The sequence below is a fragment of the Daucus carota genome, chromosome 7, assembly GCF_001625215.2.
Source record: "Daucus carota subsp. sativus chromosome 7, DH1 v3.0, whole genome shotgun sequence".
Lineage (NCBI taxonomy): Eukaryota > Viridiplantae > Streptophyta > Magnoliopsida > Apiales > Apiaceae > Daucus > Daucus carota.
Genome location: NC_030387.2, coordinates 29,519,190 through 29,535,388, shown reverse-complemented (window position 1 = coordinate 29,535,388; position 16,199 = coordinate 29,519,190). Strand labels below are relative to the sequence as shown.

Below are 16,199 nucleotides of genomic sequence, written 5' to 3'. Positions count from 1 at the left end.
TCTGTACAACTACATAACTGATTTAACCAGAATATTTTAAAATGGTGTTACCTATCTTTTTACATGAAATGTTTAACATGTATTTTTTGGATTATTTTTTGGATTCTTTGGATTGTGCACGCCCTTTCATGGCAGGAGGTTTAAAAATGTAGTTACTCTGATTGAGCACAACTTTGATATGAGGGAGATTTATCCAATTCAGCATGTCCATGAAATATTCAGTGAGCATATCTCAGCTCATGTGCAAATTGAGTATAAAAAAAACAACTTAGTGGCTTAGTAATTGCCATTGAGCATAAAAAAAAACAACTCAATGGCTTAGTAATTGCGCGTACCTTGAGGACCACAACAAGCTAGAAAAACCTTTGGTTTTAATTGACCATCCTCCAGTGAGTTATAAGGAAAATCTTGAAACTTAATAAAAATATGACAACTTTGTTGTATAGTGAGGTTGTTGTAAAAAGATGCAATTTTTTTTAATTAACAAATCGAAAACTAGCATAAAAATTGCATTCACAACTCAAAAACTTAGACATGAAATCTTGAAACCTAAAAAAAAATGACAACTTAATTGTACAAACAGTGAGGTTGTTATAAAAGACACAATCTTTTTAATTAACAAATCAATAACTAGCATTAAAAATGCAGATACTGTTATAAAATAAGCAAAAAAATTTAATTTAGTTATGAAACCTAACAAAAAATGACAAATTTGTTGTATTATAAGAAGATACAATCTTTTTATTAACAAACCAGCAACTAGCATAAAAATAGACTTTTAAATATATCATGGGTGTCCCCCAGTTATTCTTCTCAAACACCTTTTCATCGCCATTCTCCCTCCTGTTTAGTTGGAGAAAGAGTTTTTTTTCTAAATTTCCTGATTTTTTTTGGGTTTTAGAAAATTATGGAAAACCCACAAAATGCAATGCATTCCACAACAAACTTTAGCCTGAGCACGTTTTTTGTTTGAGCACTGCAAGTTTTTTTTTCCAAAATTTTTTCAAATGACATGGATGATAATAATTTTTAATTTATTGGCTTCAAGTGGGATTCAATTTTAATATAAGAACAACTAATAATTAGATATTTAAAAAAAATTGCAAAAAATATTTGGTTATCTAGTAGTAATATCTTCGTCATCTAATTTTTAAAGATCTGAACATTTTTCGGTGGACTATAACATTTGTTAATGGATCACTAGTTATGACAATAGCTTTAGATAATCTTTATTTTCTTATTTGTTCCACTTTCATTTTCTTTTAACATATTTTCTTCTTTTATCATAAATAATTTTATATCATCCGGAATGAAAAGTTTTCTCCATTTAAAAAATTTAAATTTATCATATAATCAAAAAACACCTAAGTTATTTCTGAATATTTAGATAATATAAGACTTTAATTTTATCTATTTTTCACACACTTATATTATATTTTCTATCTCGGTGTTGCCATTATTTAGCTAGATTCTAACAAATGAACCATGTGTTAAAGTTTATTTTCACATTACTATTAATTTGAGCTTTCTGAAATTAACAAACTATTCACATTTAATTTGTAATATTATAAATTTAATTCTAATTTTTAAGTATGATATATAATAATTTTTAATTAATATTTACCAGAATAATATATCGTTTGGTTTATGTGAAGTGTTATTTTAACTCTGTTAAAGTTATGCTTTAAATAACTTTGATTTTACTTCGAAGTATTTTGTTATTGTTTTGCCTTGTTTGGTCGATATTGAGTCGACATAATTTTTAGCAATGTTTTAAAATGCAAGAAAAAGAGAAAAATTATTTTGAAAGATTTCATAATTATTTCTACATTTGGCCCAAACAAGTGGACTCTATTTTGTACTTCAACCATAAGTCATTCTTATAACCAAAAGTCAACAACTTTCGGCGGATGTTTGGGAACACCAACTTCCCATTTTTTTTTATTAAAAGTTGAGTTTGGCTTATTTGCATGCGTTTGATGAAGAAGCCGGAAATGACTTTTCACCCTTTTTGGAGTCAGAAGTTGAAAGTTAGAAATGCTAATTTTTTTTTGTGATTAATATTTTTATAAAATTTTTAAAATTTTAATATGTAATAAATTTTATTTATTGATAATGTTTCTTGTATTTTTTTCCTAATTTATAAATTTAAATTACCAAACACTCAATTGATTTATAAGTGAACTTTTGATAATTTATAATTTAAGTTCACTTATCACTTATAATTCTCTTCTTTACTTTAAGTAATAAGTCACTTATTTTAAATTAAACCGACCTCTTAATCTTTTTATAATGGCCTGAATCTTGATTTCTGGTGAACAGAACATAGATGTGTCTTACTTCTGTCTTAAAAAAGATCTCTGTTATAAAGAGCATGCTTCCAAATTGACTGGTTAGTATGAGTATGGGAGAGCACGGGTCGGTTCGGCTCGGTTTCGAGATAAAATTGGAACCGGAACCATATATCCTCTGTTTTTAAAATCGAAAACTGCAATCGCCAATTCGGATTCGGTTTCGGTTTAAAATACCCCGATTCGGTTATAATCGGTTCGGTTTCGATTACAAAACCGGCAAATATTTTTTATATAAAAACTCTTTAATTTTATTATTAATATAAAACCTAACTATGACTGTCAAGTTTTACAAGGAAGCATTATATAATACAACTATCCACAAACAGTCTGGCTTATATACATGTTGGACGTCAGGATGATAGAATGGCAAAATAAAAATTTTTTTTACCACATTGTCTGTGGAATTGAGTAGCACAGCAGACTGTTCTGTTAGAAATTGTAATTGTATTATAAATCTAGACCAGATGAATGTTAAACTGTTGGACTTGCATAGTGAATTACAAGCTTAAATGAATTAATATTGGACCAACTTATTATATATGATACATTTATTTATTTGTATTTATTTTTAAATTCATATAAATTATATATATATATATATTTATTTATTTATTTAATTATTTAAATAGTCGGTCTGGTTCGGTTTTTTCGGTTCGATTTTAACCAAAAACCGGAATCGAACCCATAACATCGGTTCGGTTTTTAACTTTTCGATTTTGGTTTCGGCTCGGTTTTTGTCGGTTTTTACCGGTTTCAGTTCGGTTTCGAGTTTTTTTCGGTTTTTTGCTCAGCCCTAAGTGTGAGCTTATAATTTAAATTATTTCACAATAAACTTCAAAATAACATGACATACAAAGTTCCAAGGAGAACACAACTTCAATGAATGAAATAACTTCAACTAATAATATATCGAATTTTCTATGGTGTGCCCTGGGCACACAATAGTCACTAACTCCCATGAGAATATTAGTTTTTGATTGGTGGATGGATAATAAATGTTGATGGCCCCCCGTGCATTTACACCAATTCCACCAATCAAATGAAGCCATTTTCATGAGAGTTGGTGTTTATTGTGTGCCCTTGGGCACACATTAGAAAGACCGATAATATATTACTATCTTCACACAACAATTTCTTCCAAGCATGTCAACCAAGTACATGATCACCCCTAAAATTTCTCTGTAATCTGCCAATACGCACAGCCATGGCAACATAAATTCGTTCTTTCAAGTTGTTCAAGGACAGATAATATGCATGTCTCCAGCGACGGTTTAGTACTAGAGTTCCAATGATTCCCCAAAAAGAAGTACTGAAACCAAGTACACCACCTATACACAGCCACGTTTTGTATTCACTGTTTCCTTCATCATTTTCATCCTCGCTGGAGGAAGGTGTGTCGCGATCAGCTGGTTTATCTCCGGGGCATATATTTGTCAGTGGTTTACCACAGAGTCCAGTGTTCCCCTCATAAGTGGAAGCATTGAATCCTTGGAGTTGAGTACCAGATGGGATTTTTCCAGACAAGTGGTTGTTTGAGAGATTTAAGAAAGCAAGAAAACTTAATCCAGACATGCTTGGAGGAATTTCACCTGAAAATTTGTTTGTGGACAAGTCTAAGCTTTCTAACACTTTCAATTCGCCAATCTCCAGAGGAATTTTTCCATAATACCTATTATTTGACAAGTTTAATCCCTTGAGTTCTAGAAGTCTGGTAATCCCTATTGGAATTTCTCCGGTCAATTTATTGGTTGACAGATCAATCATCTTAAGATATGCAAAATTGCTACCATACTCATACTCCTGCCCTTTCCATCTTGCCAACACTTTATCAACATAAGAATAGCTATACTGAGATGGACTACTTAACAATGGATCGTCAGAATAATAGATATGTTCAACAACCTCCTTTCCTTTTCTGATCATGGCAGTAAAATTATCAAAGCATGTAGGAATACTCCCTGTAATTCTGTTCATGGACAGATCTAAGAAATGAAGATTTGATAGCTGACATATTTCATAAGGTAAGCTTCCATAAAACCTATTAGATTTTAGGATTAGAGCATATAAATGCGGTAGATCTTCCCCAATCCATGATGGCACCTTACCTGAAAGCTTATTCAACCCAAGATCCACAAAGCCAAGGCTGCTACAATTTCTTAAAGATTCAGGCAGGCCACCGTGGAGCTTATTGTTTCGCAGAATCAGTGTCTGGAGAGGAATTATGTTCCCTAATGACGGTGGAATTCTTCCAGAAAAATTGTTATATCCTAAGTTAAGAAACCCTAGGAATGATAAACGCATCCAAAAATCAGGAAGTTCACCAAACAATTTGTTATGTGAGATATCAAGAAAGGTTGGACCAGTAGAACCACTTGATCCAGAAGAATCCAGTACGTAAAAACCTCTGTCTTCGACTATTCCCAAGGAAAGGAGTGTCCCTGAAAACTTATTCTGAGATAGATTTATCTCCCTACAACCTGCAGGAATTTGTGGCAGTGGTCCATCAAAAGAATTTGAACTCAAATCTATCACCTCAGTGTAATTATTTATATAGGGAAAATTACCCCTAAGGTTGTTGGAAGAGAGATTTAGATGAAATATCATAGAGACATTCCAGAACCAGATAGGAATTGTATCTGAGATTTGACTGTGAGAGATGTCAAGCTCATTCAGAGTATTTTGATTTTGAATCCAGCTTGGAAATTTAGGCCCCAACTTGCATGATGACAGATAAAGTTCCTGACTTTGGAATGGACGAAGCCAGACAGAACTGAATTTAAATATCAAATGATTGTATGATGTATCCATGTCTCTCAATGACGAAAAATTGGATAAATGTGTTTCAGTAATTGTACCATGGATGGAGTTCATTTGAAGGTTCAAACTAACAAGACTGGAAAGCCCTCGAGTTGACTGAGCTCCCCATTCTGTAAGTTGATTCTCGCTGAGTCCCAGGGGCGGACCCAGGAATAAATTTCATTGGGGCACAATAATCAACCAATTTTTTTTAAAAAAACAATGTATTATGATGAAAACTGATTTATCAGAGAGTACATCACTTTATCTTATTATAAACTAATCCAATTTATAACTGATCCAGTTTATAGTTGATGTGATTTGATGGGCTGGGCTTTACTAATAAATATGCACATGATACGTTCACACTATTAACACTAGCAGCGATATTTGTCTGTACCGGACACTTAGACATGGGCTGTGTGTACTGGACACTAGACATGATGGGCTGAGAATTGACTGGGGGCCCATGCCCCCATAACCTAGGTCCGCCACTGCTGAGTCCCAATTCTTTCAAAGATGAACATCCAGTAAAGTCCGGAAGACTCCCAGAAAACTTATTATTTGAAAGATGTAGTGAAATCAAGGATGATAATCCTGTAAAATTAGGAAGACTCCCAGAGAGCTGATTATTGTCAATAATTAATGAATATAAATCTGAAAATCCTGTAAAATCTGGTAAAAACCCTCTAAGATGGTTATTGGACAAATCCAAGAATTGCAGAGTTGACCTGTTTCCAAAAACTCTAGGTAGATAACCATCCAACTGATTAAATTTGACTAGTAAATCTGTGAGGGATAGAAGTAGAGTAAAATCAGGTAGTGAGCCAGTGAAGTTGTTGTAACTGAAATCTACAACTTTCAAACTGGAGAAATTCAAGATGGAATTTGGAATTTCGCCAATTAGTTGATTTTCAGAGAAGTCCAGATGATTTAAAGCAGTCATATGACCAAAAGAGTTTGGAATTCTACCATTAAGTTGATTTGAAGAGAGATACAGATACCTTAAGGCAGTCATATGAGCGAAAAAATTTGGAATCGCACCATTCAACTCGTTGTTGTGAAGATTCAGATACTGCAACTTAGAGAGGTTTCCAAACTCATCTGGAATGACTCCTTGAGCGTACATTCTGGAAAGATCAAGGTGTCTTAGGGTCTTGAGGGAACCAATAAACTTCGGGATTGGCTCATATATATCAATAAAGCTGAGATCTAGATACTGCAATTTGGAGAGGTTCCCTAGCTGGTAGGGAATTGATCCGTTCATACTAGCGTATGACAGATCAAGGTGAACTAAGTTTGTGAGAGAACCAATGAATTCGGGATTACTCACAATGTCATTCTTCCTGAGGTCCAAGTAGCTGAGATATGGTAAACCAAGCAAGGCATTACTTGTATCAAAACCAATAACTCCAGTTACTCCACCTAAAACAAGGGAAGAAAGACGAAGCTGAGTAACATGACCTGTGTGATTATTGCAGCCAACGCCTTTCCATTTACAGCAATCTTTTTCTCCTCCCCTGTTCCATGAATCAAGAATCTCGTTTTTATTTGCAGCCCCTTGTCTAAACAGCAGCAGAGCTTGTCTCTCGCTCTCAATGCACTTTATCACGTTCACATCTTTCGACAAGGATTGTGATGCAAGCGACGATGTTTTGATGAACAGAGGATATATTAAAACAACTAACAAATACAGAGGATGAACTGCATTCATCATTATGACAACAATGTTGAGAGAAATTGAGTGGTAAAATAAAATGAAAGCAACCATTTTGGTCTGTCCAGTACTTAAATGCATGGCTCCGCGGCTCAGAAGTGAGAAATGTACTAAGAAGACTTGGAGTCGATTTTAAAATATTGTGCCCGGATGAAGAATTTGAATTGCTTTTTCTATTAATTATTTCAATTGTGTGATACTAGTGATTATAGTTTATACAGATTTTAGCATATAAAATCTCAAAACTATTTTCAACCAATAAATTCCATAATTATTGGGATAAACCTGACAATGTCAATATTTTTAATAAACATTAATCCTAGAAGATAGAAACATTTTGAGTTGGAAGCTGACAGATCATGATCATGGACCCGTTTTTTAATTATTTAAATGAGAAGTTGCCTGAGTGGGAAGTTGCCAATCTGCTTTGGGAAATTTGAAATACTTTTTGCTCTTGTAGTGCTTTGTAAGAAGAATTTAGGTGGACTGATAGAGTTTGTACACACAGTTTCTTATTTATTACATTTATACTATACTCTGATGGTGATGTATATGATAAATTCCTCGGGTCTAATTCCTTAGCAGCCTGAACTGACATAGGGTCCTGGGGGAACATGTTTTAAAATGATCAGTACTGTGTACACTCAATCATTATGCCAGTAAATGGTTAAGAAAATGGTGTCTTTTGATTAAACTATGGAAATGGGGTAGTGCTACTTTGCTAATATTCAATGGAATTGTTCTGGAGAGACCTATAAGGATATGATGTTATAATTGAGTAGAAATTGACTAGCAATATCATATTTTGATGCGTTAACTATAAAAAACCTCATTAAACTTTAAGGAACAACCCTGATTCTCTGGAGTTTTACGGCACTGCTTGTTATGAGAACCACAATGCATGCCAGAAAACACCTTGTTATATATATCAGCGGGCAGGTTCTTGCAACTAAGAAAAATTAAATAGGTTTAGTTGAGCTTATTTATATTTTACATATCCATGCCCTTGGTTCCGTTAGCTGATTTACCAGTTAGTCACCATCAAGTGGTTAAAAGGCTCCCGGAGCAGTGGATAATTGATGCCTTCAGTTCAAGTTGAGTAACGGATAGTGTTTGGCCACCTGAATGAAACAGACTCAATATATGCTTATAGATGAGAATAATGAGTTTCCGTATTGGTATATGATTAGTGATGTTTTCAGTAATCTTCAGATTTTTACCAGATGAAAGTCTCAATATTATATCAGCATATCAGTTCATGGTTTAATTGATCACTGAAATTGAAGGCGGAGTAATAGAAATGCCCAAGTCTTGACACAAATTTAATATGGAGGAAAAGCATATAACAAACCTCTGCCAGTAAAATTCAACTACACTACTAGGGAAGAGTTGAGCCCCATCAATTTCCATAAAGTGTGTCAACCAAGTAGACGTAAACAGTTGAATCAGGCTCTCCATTACAGCAATAAACAAGAATTTATTGTTAATCCAAAGATTGACAGGAAAATAATATTGTAAAGTTATAATGCTGATTCACAGTAATGAGAAATTTCTGTGGTATTTTGAATTACCAAGCAATAGGTCATCAGGTCAAGGTTTTAAATCATCCTTTGCAGTCTGCCAATGCGCACAACCATCATAACATAAATTCGTTCCTTCAAGTTCTCCAGAAAGAGGAAATACGAATATCTCCAACGACGGTTTAGCACTAAAGTTCCAATCATGCCCCAAAAGGTAGTGCTGAAGCCAAGAACTACACTTATATAAAGCCACCTCTCATATTCACTGTCGTCTCCTTCAACTTCAAACTCATTAGAAGAACGCCCATCATTATCAGCTGGTTCATTTCCAGGACAAATATTTATTAGTGGTTTACCACAGAGCCCAGTGTTCCCCTCATATGTGGAAGTATTGAATCCTTGGAGTTGAGTACCAGATGGAATTCTTCCCGAAAAGTTGTTGTTGGAGAGATTTAAAAACGCAAGAAAATATAATCCAGACATGCTTTGAGGAATTTCACCTGAAAATTTGTTTGCCGACAAATCTAAGCATTCTAATCCTTTCAATTGTCCAATCTTTAGTGGAACTTTTCCATTAAACCTATTCCCTGACAAGTTTAATCCTTTGAGTTCTAGAAGTTTGGTCACCCCTACTGGAATTTCTCCAGTCAAGTTATTGGCTGACAAATCGATCATCTTCAGATAAGCAAAATTGCTTCCATACTGAAACTCCTGCCCTTTCCATCTTGCCAATACATTATCAAAATAAGTGAAGTTTGTTGTTGGAGCGCCTTCTGGAGGACTTGCAATGATATCTGTAAAGTCCACCGAAGAGTAGGTGTGCTCTGCAACTTCACTTCCTTTTCTAATCATGGCAGTAAGATTATAAAAGCATAGAGGAATGGTTCCAGATATTGTGTTTATAGACATGTCTAGGAAATGAAGATTTGACAGATAACAAATTTCATGAGGCATGCTTCCATGAAATCGATTAGATTTTAGAATTAGAGCATACAACTGAGGTAGGTCTTTCCCAATCCATGATGGCACCTTTCCTGATAGCTTATTTAACCCAAAATCTGCAAAACCAAGAATGCTGCAGTTTCTAAGAGATGAAGGAAGTTCACCGTAGAGGTTATTGCTTCGTAGAATCAGTGTCTGTAGAGAAACAAGGTACCCTATAGATGTTGGAATTCTGCCAGAAAAATTATTATACCCCAAATTAAGAAACACTAGACCTTGAAAATGCATCCAATTATCAGGAAGTGCACCGGACAATTGGTTATGTGAGATATCAAGATACCGTAATGACAAGTTTTCAACAATAGATAGGGAAATGAGTGTTCCTGAGAACTTGTTCTGGGACAGATTAATTTTCAAACATTCTGCTGAAATTGGTGGGAGTGGTCCATCAAAATAATTTGAACTCAAATCAATCTCTTGAACATAAACAAGTTCAGAAGAGAACTTTCCTCTAATTTGGTTGGAAGAGAGATTTAAGTAATTACTTGGGTTGGAAAAGTTCCAGAACCAGATAGGGATGGTATCTGAAATTTGGCTGTTAGACAGATCAAGATGATCAATGTATCTTTGATTTCGGATCCAGTTGGGAAACTTTGGTCCAACTTGCACGATCTTAGAGATAACTCCTGAAGTTGGAAGGGGGGCAGCCATTCGGAAGTGAAATCAAATGTCAGAGCATTAAATGATGCTCGTATATACTGCAGGCTGGAAAGATTGGACAAATGAGCTTCAGAAACTGTACTGCAGATAGAGTTCATTGAAAGATCCAGCTCTTTAAGACTAAAGAGTTGTCCGGTTGATTGAGACTCCCATTGTGTAAGTTGATTATTACCAAGCCGCAATACTTGCAAAGATGAACATCCAGTAAAATCAGGAAGACTCCCTAAAAACTTATTATCCTCTAAATATAAGAATTCTATAAATGGAAATCCTTTAAAATCTGGTAAAGAGCCTCTAAGTTGGTTCTTGGACAAATTCAAGCATCGCAAAATTGAATGGTGCTTAAAATTTGTTGGTAGATACCCATTTAACCGATTTAAGCTTTTGAATAAGGATTCTACTCCAAGCAATGACGTTTGCTTGCATAGCATAAAAATTATGACCACTAGAACATTCAGAGGACGAAATACAGTGATCATCATTGTAATTTTGATAGATATCAGAAAGGAGAAAACAATGACAAGAATTGCATATTTCCGTCTACTTATTAATAAGAAGCAGAGCAGTGAAACTAGACCAAAAGGAGCCTAAAGTACTTCTATGCATAGTCAATTCTTGTTAAGTCTTTGATTTTGAATATACCCTACACAGCAAGGCATTCGCTACTGAATGATCCCCTTCCCAACTGTTCAGAAGACTTAGACTCTGGAGTCAAGATGAAAGTAACAATCCAAAGTCAACTTTTCGGCATTTAACAACCAAGGAAATCAAGAAATTCCAATCCTGATTGTCAAAACTTCTGATCAAAAGTCAGTAGAATTTACACACAGACCCCTTGATTTATCAACTAAAGATTGATGCTATGCTTCATCATGGTTGAGGAGACCTTGTCGTTGATTTGAAAGTAACCTAACAAAGTCATCTTTCAGCAAGTGCACCTAATTATCAAGATAGTGAAGAAACACTGCATTTCCTCTGATTACATAACTATACACCCTGATTGTCAAAACTTTGGCCCAAAATTAATCACAACAGCATTGAAACTCAGATGAACTGGAAAGTTGGACCGTAATTTCTATGACAGAATTGTAGGACCTTCATAAAAATGTTTTACCATTACCTGATAAGATTCTAGCTTCCTGTTCTGTAAAGAAATCCTACCACAAGTAATAATTTAAAGTGGATAAGAACTTGCACTACAATTTCTCTGATGCTTAATTTTCCACAAGACTTCAAGGTCAATGCAAAAGTAAACAAACAAATTCATCTTCTGACAAGAACATATGCCCTATAATAATTTCGATTGAAATTAAAAACAGTACCACAGTACTGCAATACGCACAGAAATTATTCTTGTTTTTTTTAAAAAAAATAAATTGTGATCCATCCATTAGCAGATACAGTAACTAACAACTGCAGAAGATGAATTATTTATAATCTATTAATTCAGCAAGATAATTTTTGATGGAAAAAAGTGGCCACAATGATAACAAACAATTGTGGAATTAAGTTTTGTTGGACAATACTTATCAATGAACATTTGATGAAACAAACAAGTAAAGCAACAATAAAAATAAACAAGACACAAACAAGTACTATGATAACCAAATTTCGGTAATTGAATAGTTGGAACTAGGAAAGCAAAGGGCGTCCCACTATTCACCGATGCTAGGGGAAACGGACCAAACTCCTGCAATATCTTTGGATCATAAAGTCCACGTCTAATCATCCCTGATTCAACAAATTCAAAAATTTCAGTGAAGCAATAAAAATGAAGACAGAGATAAGTTAGTACTAACAGAGAGCGATAAGTTTACCATGTGATATTCGGAATATGTTGAATCTTGAACCATTCTGGCCCACTCTCTTTTCTATATCTTTCTTTCAGAATTGGACACTCACTTATGAATAGATCTTGGAGGCAATGAGATTCATCAAACAGAGACACTCTCTCCAAATCTTTACTATTCTTAATACGTAACGTCTCGAGACATGGAAGCTTTTCTATTGACAGGACAAGAGCTTTCATACCTCCGAAATCAAATATAAATAATTTAGTCAAGGCAGGGAAGGTGAAGAACTGAAGTTGCTCAAAGAGCGCTATTGACTTTACATTTTCACACCCTTTCAGAAAGAGCTTAACTAGGTTAGGGAATGAATGTAATGAAGAAGAGAATGGCCATCGAAATTCATCCGAAAAGGGACCTAACCATAATACTTTAAGTGTGGAACTCCGAATTTCGGCGGATATTCCATCTAGAAGAGAGGAGGGGATCCTCCTTAGTGAGAGATATTTTAGACCAGCTAATCCTTCAACTGCATTAATACTTACTAGATTCGGGCAATCATGTAAAGACAAATTGTCAAGAGGGACACCAAGGGTGAGATGCTGTAAACCCTTGCAGTCACATAGGTATAAAGAGGTCAAAGACAGAGAATTATTTTTTAATAGCACTTTGAGTATTGATTCCAAGTTTGAACAAGAGGAAGATGATGATGAATCCCCTACTCCGTCTCTGATATCCTCCAGGTCTAAAGTGGTGAGTGAGCTAAGATGCATATACATAGTTTCCAGTATCAAGTTGCTCTCCGAATTTTCAATACTCAAATCTTTCAAGGACGGGAAACAGCTATTCAGGAACTTTCTCAACCTTGGACAATCTGAGATTTCCAACTTCTCGAGTTTAGGAAATACAATTTGGTCTTTACCCCCTTTACTGAAAATGTCTTCCACCCATTCTTCTAGCTTTGGCAATCCCCGTAAAATGACTGTTGTCACTGACGGATACATTGCTGATGTGACTGCTTTTTGGGCCGGACTTAGGCCTACACATAAATCATTTCCGATGACCTTGACATTTTCCATCTTCTTTATAGATATCTCTCTCAGTTTAGGAAGGTGACCCAGTGGGGGAAATCCTTCGCACCTGCTGCAATCTGTCACGGAGATTGTCACCATGTTGGTCATCATTGGGATCCATGACGCAAATTTCTTTCCCATGAAATCTTTGATTTGCAATGCTTTCAGATTAGGGTGAGGTTCCAATCCTTCCAACACCCCTCATCATTGTATTCTCCCTTTTCCCTTTCATCTTCATTGTTCCACTTCAAGAGTAAATGCCGAATATTGGACTTTTCACAAAGCTTTGCTTTACGTGCTTCTTCAATATTCTCCACCTCATGAAGGCCATAGATCTTAAGCGTACCTCTAAGATTTTTCAACATCCCTAGGTGTCCAACGAGACAGTTTTGATTTTTCTTCACAACAAAATGAGGCAGCGTTTGCAGACAAGTTAACCTCTCAATCCCAACAAACATGTATCTTGTTTCAGCATAGCCAATAACAAGATGTCTCAAGTTTATAAGTTGGCAGATGTTTTCCGGAAGCTCATGATCCCATGAAATTCTTAGAGTCTCCAAGTTGTAGAGTCTTGTGATGTGATTTGGCAGTTTATATTTAGTATCGGAATCTGACATCTTAGAGATATCTAAATGCTTAAGGCATTTCAAATTCCCAATTAAACCAGGCAGCTCATTACAAAATGAATTTAAAACCAAAACTCTCAAGTACTTAAGTTCGGGCAACACACAGTTAAATATAGTGGCCTGTGCATATAGTGCTTGTACTGTATCAAACCGTAGCTTAAACATACTTGGTTTTACATCTTCGAATCCTTCCAGTCTTACATATGTTGCCTTTGATCCCTTGTCAACTTCATGACTTGGATTTACAGTTGTAGAATAATTACTTGACACCTCTAGTGCAAGATCATGCACAAGATCATGCATCTTGCAGTAGGTAATATATCCGTATATATCCTTTTCCACATCTTGTAACAGAGAATTTCCCAACAAAATGTCAAAGTACTCGTTTCCAGTGTCTTCCATCAAAACAGTTCTATCCCCCGGAAGGAAGCCTAATGCCATCCATATTTGTATCAATTCATCTTTATAAAGATAATGATCCTTTGGCATAATGGAACAATATGCAAAGCATCGCTTCAAAGAAGAGTAAGGTAGATTGTCATATGACAGCCTCAAGGAAGACAGTACACCTTTCGATTTCCATATTTCACTGTTTTGGATTTTCAACCACTCTTCTTCACTCTTCTTTGAGTACAATAAACTCCCTAGTGTTTTAATTGCCAGAGGGAGACCGCCACATCTTCCTACCATTCTTTTACCCAAGGCCACAAATGCCTCAGTCTCTAAAACTCCTCCATTCAAAAATGCTCTTTGCTTAAACAATTCCCAACTATCTTCCTCTGTTAGTTTTTTCACCAGATAAGGATCAGAACACTGCATAGCATCAGTCACTTCCTGCTTACGAGTGGTAACAAAAATTTTGCTGCCTCTCGCACCCCCAACTCCAAGCAATGAATTCCTCAACTTGTCCCACTCTTCTGGATTCTCATTCCAAACATCATCTAGCACAAGTAAAAACTTTTCGCCCTTCAGCTTTTCTTGAAGATTTTTTATCAGACCTTCTGCATTATCCAGCACAGAAGGCCTCGAAGTGAGTGACACTACCATTTGATTCAAAATCATCATGAAATCAAAATCATCTGATACAGTGACCCACATCCTCTTGGGAAACATTTTGATCACATCATCTATATTGTAAACCATTCGGGCAAGAGTTGTTTTGCCTTGACCCCCCATCCCGAGTATTGCATTCACCTGTAAACCCTCATCATTTGGGTTGCACAACAGCTTAACTAGAAATGAGATATCATCATCTCTTCCGATAATTAGTGACTCGTCTTCAAAGGGTTGGGTGTAGCGTATCTCCGTGTGTTGCACAGTAGATCTCAAATGCTCTACTGGCTTAAGACCAATATCAGTTGCCCATTTACAAATTTTGTCAAAGGAATTATTAATATTCTTGATCTTATGAGCCACTTTGGAACGATATAATAAGGTGTTTTTAGAAGGAACAAAGAAGTCTCTTACCTTATGACGATTCTCCACTTTTCTTCGGGTAACTTCATACTCGAGTTCATCCATAAAAGCATCAGCTACTTGAGCCACATCTTCAAGTTTGCTGAACCACATTTTGGCAGTAGACATGATTAGATTCTTGGTATGAGCATCGTGCAAGAGAGCACCGATTAATTCAAATCTCTGACACAGTGTCTCCAAATCTTCTTGAAGTTTCCAGACCTGAATCACTTCATCAGTTGCAAGTGAAACTAGCTTTCGGACCAGTCCAGCAGCAAGATCACCTACAATTGCTTCAGCCATTGTTCTAAATTTTCTGGTTTCTTTGGAATATTGGGGCCGTTTGGCTGAGCTTAAAATAAGTGCTTCTTGCTTAAAATAAATAAGTGGAGTAGAAGTTAGAAGTCAGACAAGACTTATAAGTGATTAAAGTGTTTGGCAAATAAGCAGAAGTCCTGAAACAAAAGCTAGCATTCCTAGCTTTTTATAAGTGCTTCTTGACTTATTACACAAACAGTACGAAATAAGTGCTTCCAACTTATAAGTCCAGAAGTCGGCTTAAAAGCCGTAGCCAAACACCACCATTATCTTTACGAGATGTGTTTGTGGTGATGGTTGTAAGGACAATTGGTTGAGATATACTGGAGTCTTGGTCAACTTTGTGATGCCAAAGGTCACAGACAATAATGTTAATGGTGCATATGGATGGGTCATGGGGCCATCTTATTGATTGCTGAGTCCAACTTGTTTTGTTGCAGAATTAGAGATTTACGGTAGAAACCATCCTTGATACAGGAGAATTTTAATTCATATTGATCATTACATGAGACTGAGAATTTTTAACATTAGAGAGTTTATCAATCTAAAGATTATTCATTTAAAGGGGTTTCGTCTACTGTACTAAGTTTATGCGTGAACGAGTTTTTTAGCGTCTGAGTCTTGAATGAGTTGCTGAACAGTTGCGACAAAAAAATAATCATACTTGGAAATTGGAATCATAGTCTACATTTTTGCTCTTTGTTTAGCAGGACTTCAATAGTTTGCCGATCTTTATAGACATCCAACATCTTATTGCCATAATTATATGATAGGGTCAGGTTACCTTGACATGCAAATGTATATTATCAGCGGTTTTTTAGACCAACGGATACTTGTCATGACACTCCTTCTTGGCATTGACCTGGTGGTTAAGTTGCAGGATAATTTAGT

At 35.5% G+C, this 16,199-nt stretch overlaps 4 protein-coding genes across 4 annotated transcripts; all 4 read right to left on the bottom strand.

Moving 5' to 3' along the window:
* Positions 1–3,500: 3,500 nt before the first annotated feature.
* On the bottom strand, positions 3,501–5,162 carry LOC108194880 (receptor-like protein EIX2). The gene has a single exon (XM_017361818.1). It carries the CDS (start codon positions 5,160–5,162, stop codon positions 3,501–3,503), a length of 1,662 nt encoding a protein of 553 aa, XP_017217307.1.
* A 277-nt stretch (positions 5,163–5,439) lies between these two features.
* On the bottom strand, positions 5,440–6,864 carry LOC108194879 (receptor-like protein 34). Its single transcript, XM_017361817.2, has one exon. The coding sequence runs from the start codon at positions 6,862–6,864 to the stop codon at positions 5,440–5,442; it is 1,425 nt and encodes a 474-aa protein (XP_017217306.2).
* A 1,601-nt stretch (positions 6,865–8,465) lies between these two features.
* LOC135147962 (receptor-like protein EIX2) lies at positions 8,466–10,040 on the bottom strand. The gene has a single exon (XM_064082041.1). It carries the CDS (start codon positions 10,038–10,040, stop codon positions 8,466–8,468), a length of 1,575 nt encoding a protein of 524 aa, XP_063938111.1.
* Positions 10,041–11,535: 1,495 nt separating this feature from the next.
* LOC108196396 (disease resistance protein RGA2-like) lies at positions 11,536–15,670 on the bottom strand. Its single transcript, XM_017363663.2, has 2 exons — positions 11,867–15,670; positions 11,536–11,780 (listed from the first exon to the last, which is right to left on the bottom strand). Exon 1 carries the CDS (start codon positions 15,291–15,293, stop codon positions 13,074–13,076), a length of 2,220 nt encoding a protein of 739 aa, XP_017219152.2. The 5' UTR covers positions 15,294–15,670; the 3' UTR covers positions 11,536–11,780; positions 11,867–13,073.
* Between the last annotated feature and the right edge of the window lie 529 nt (positions 15,671–16,199).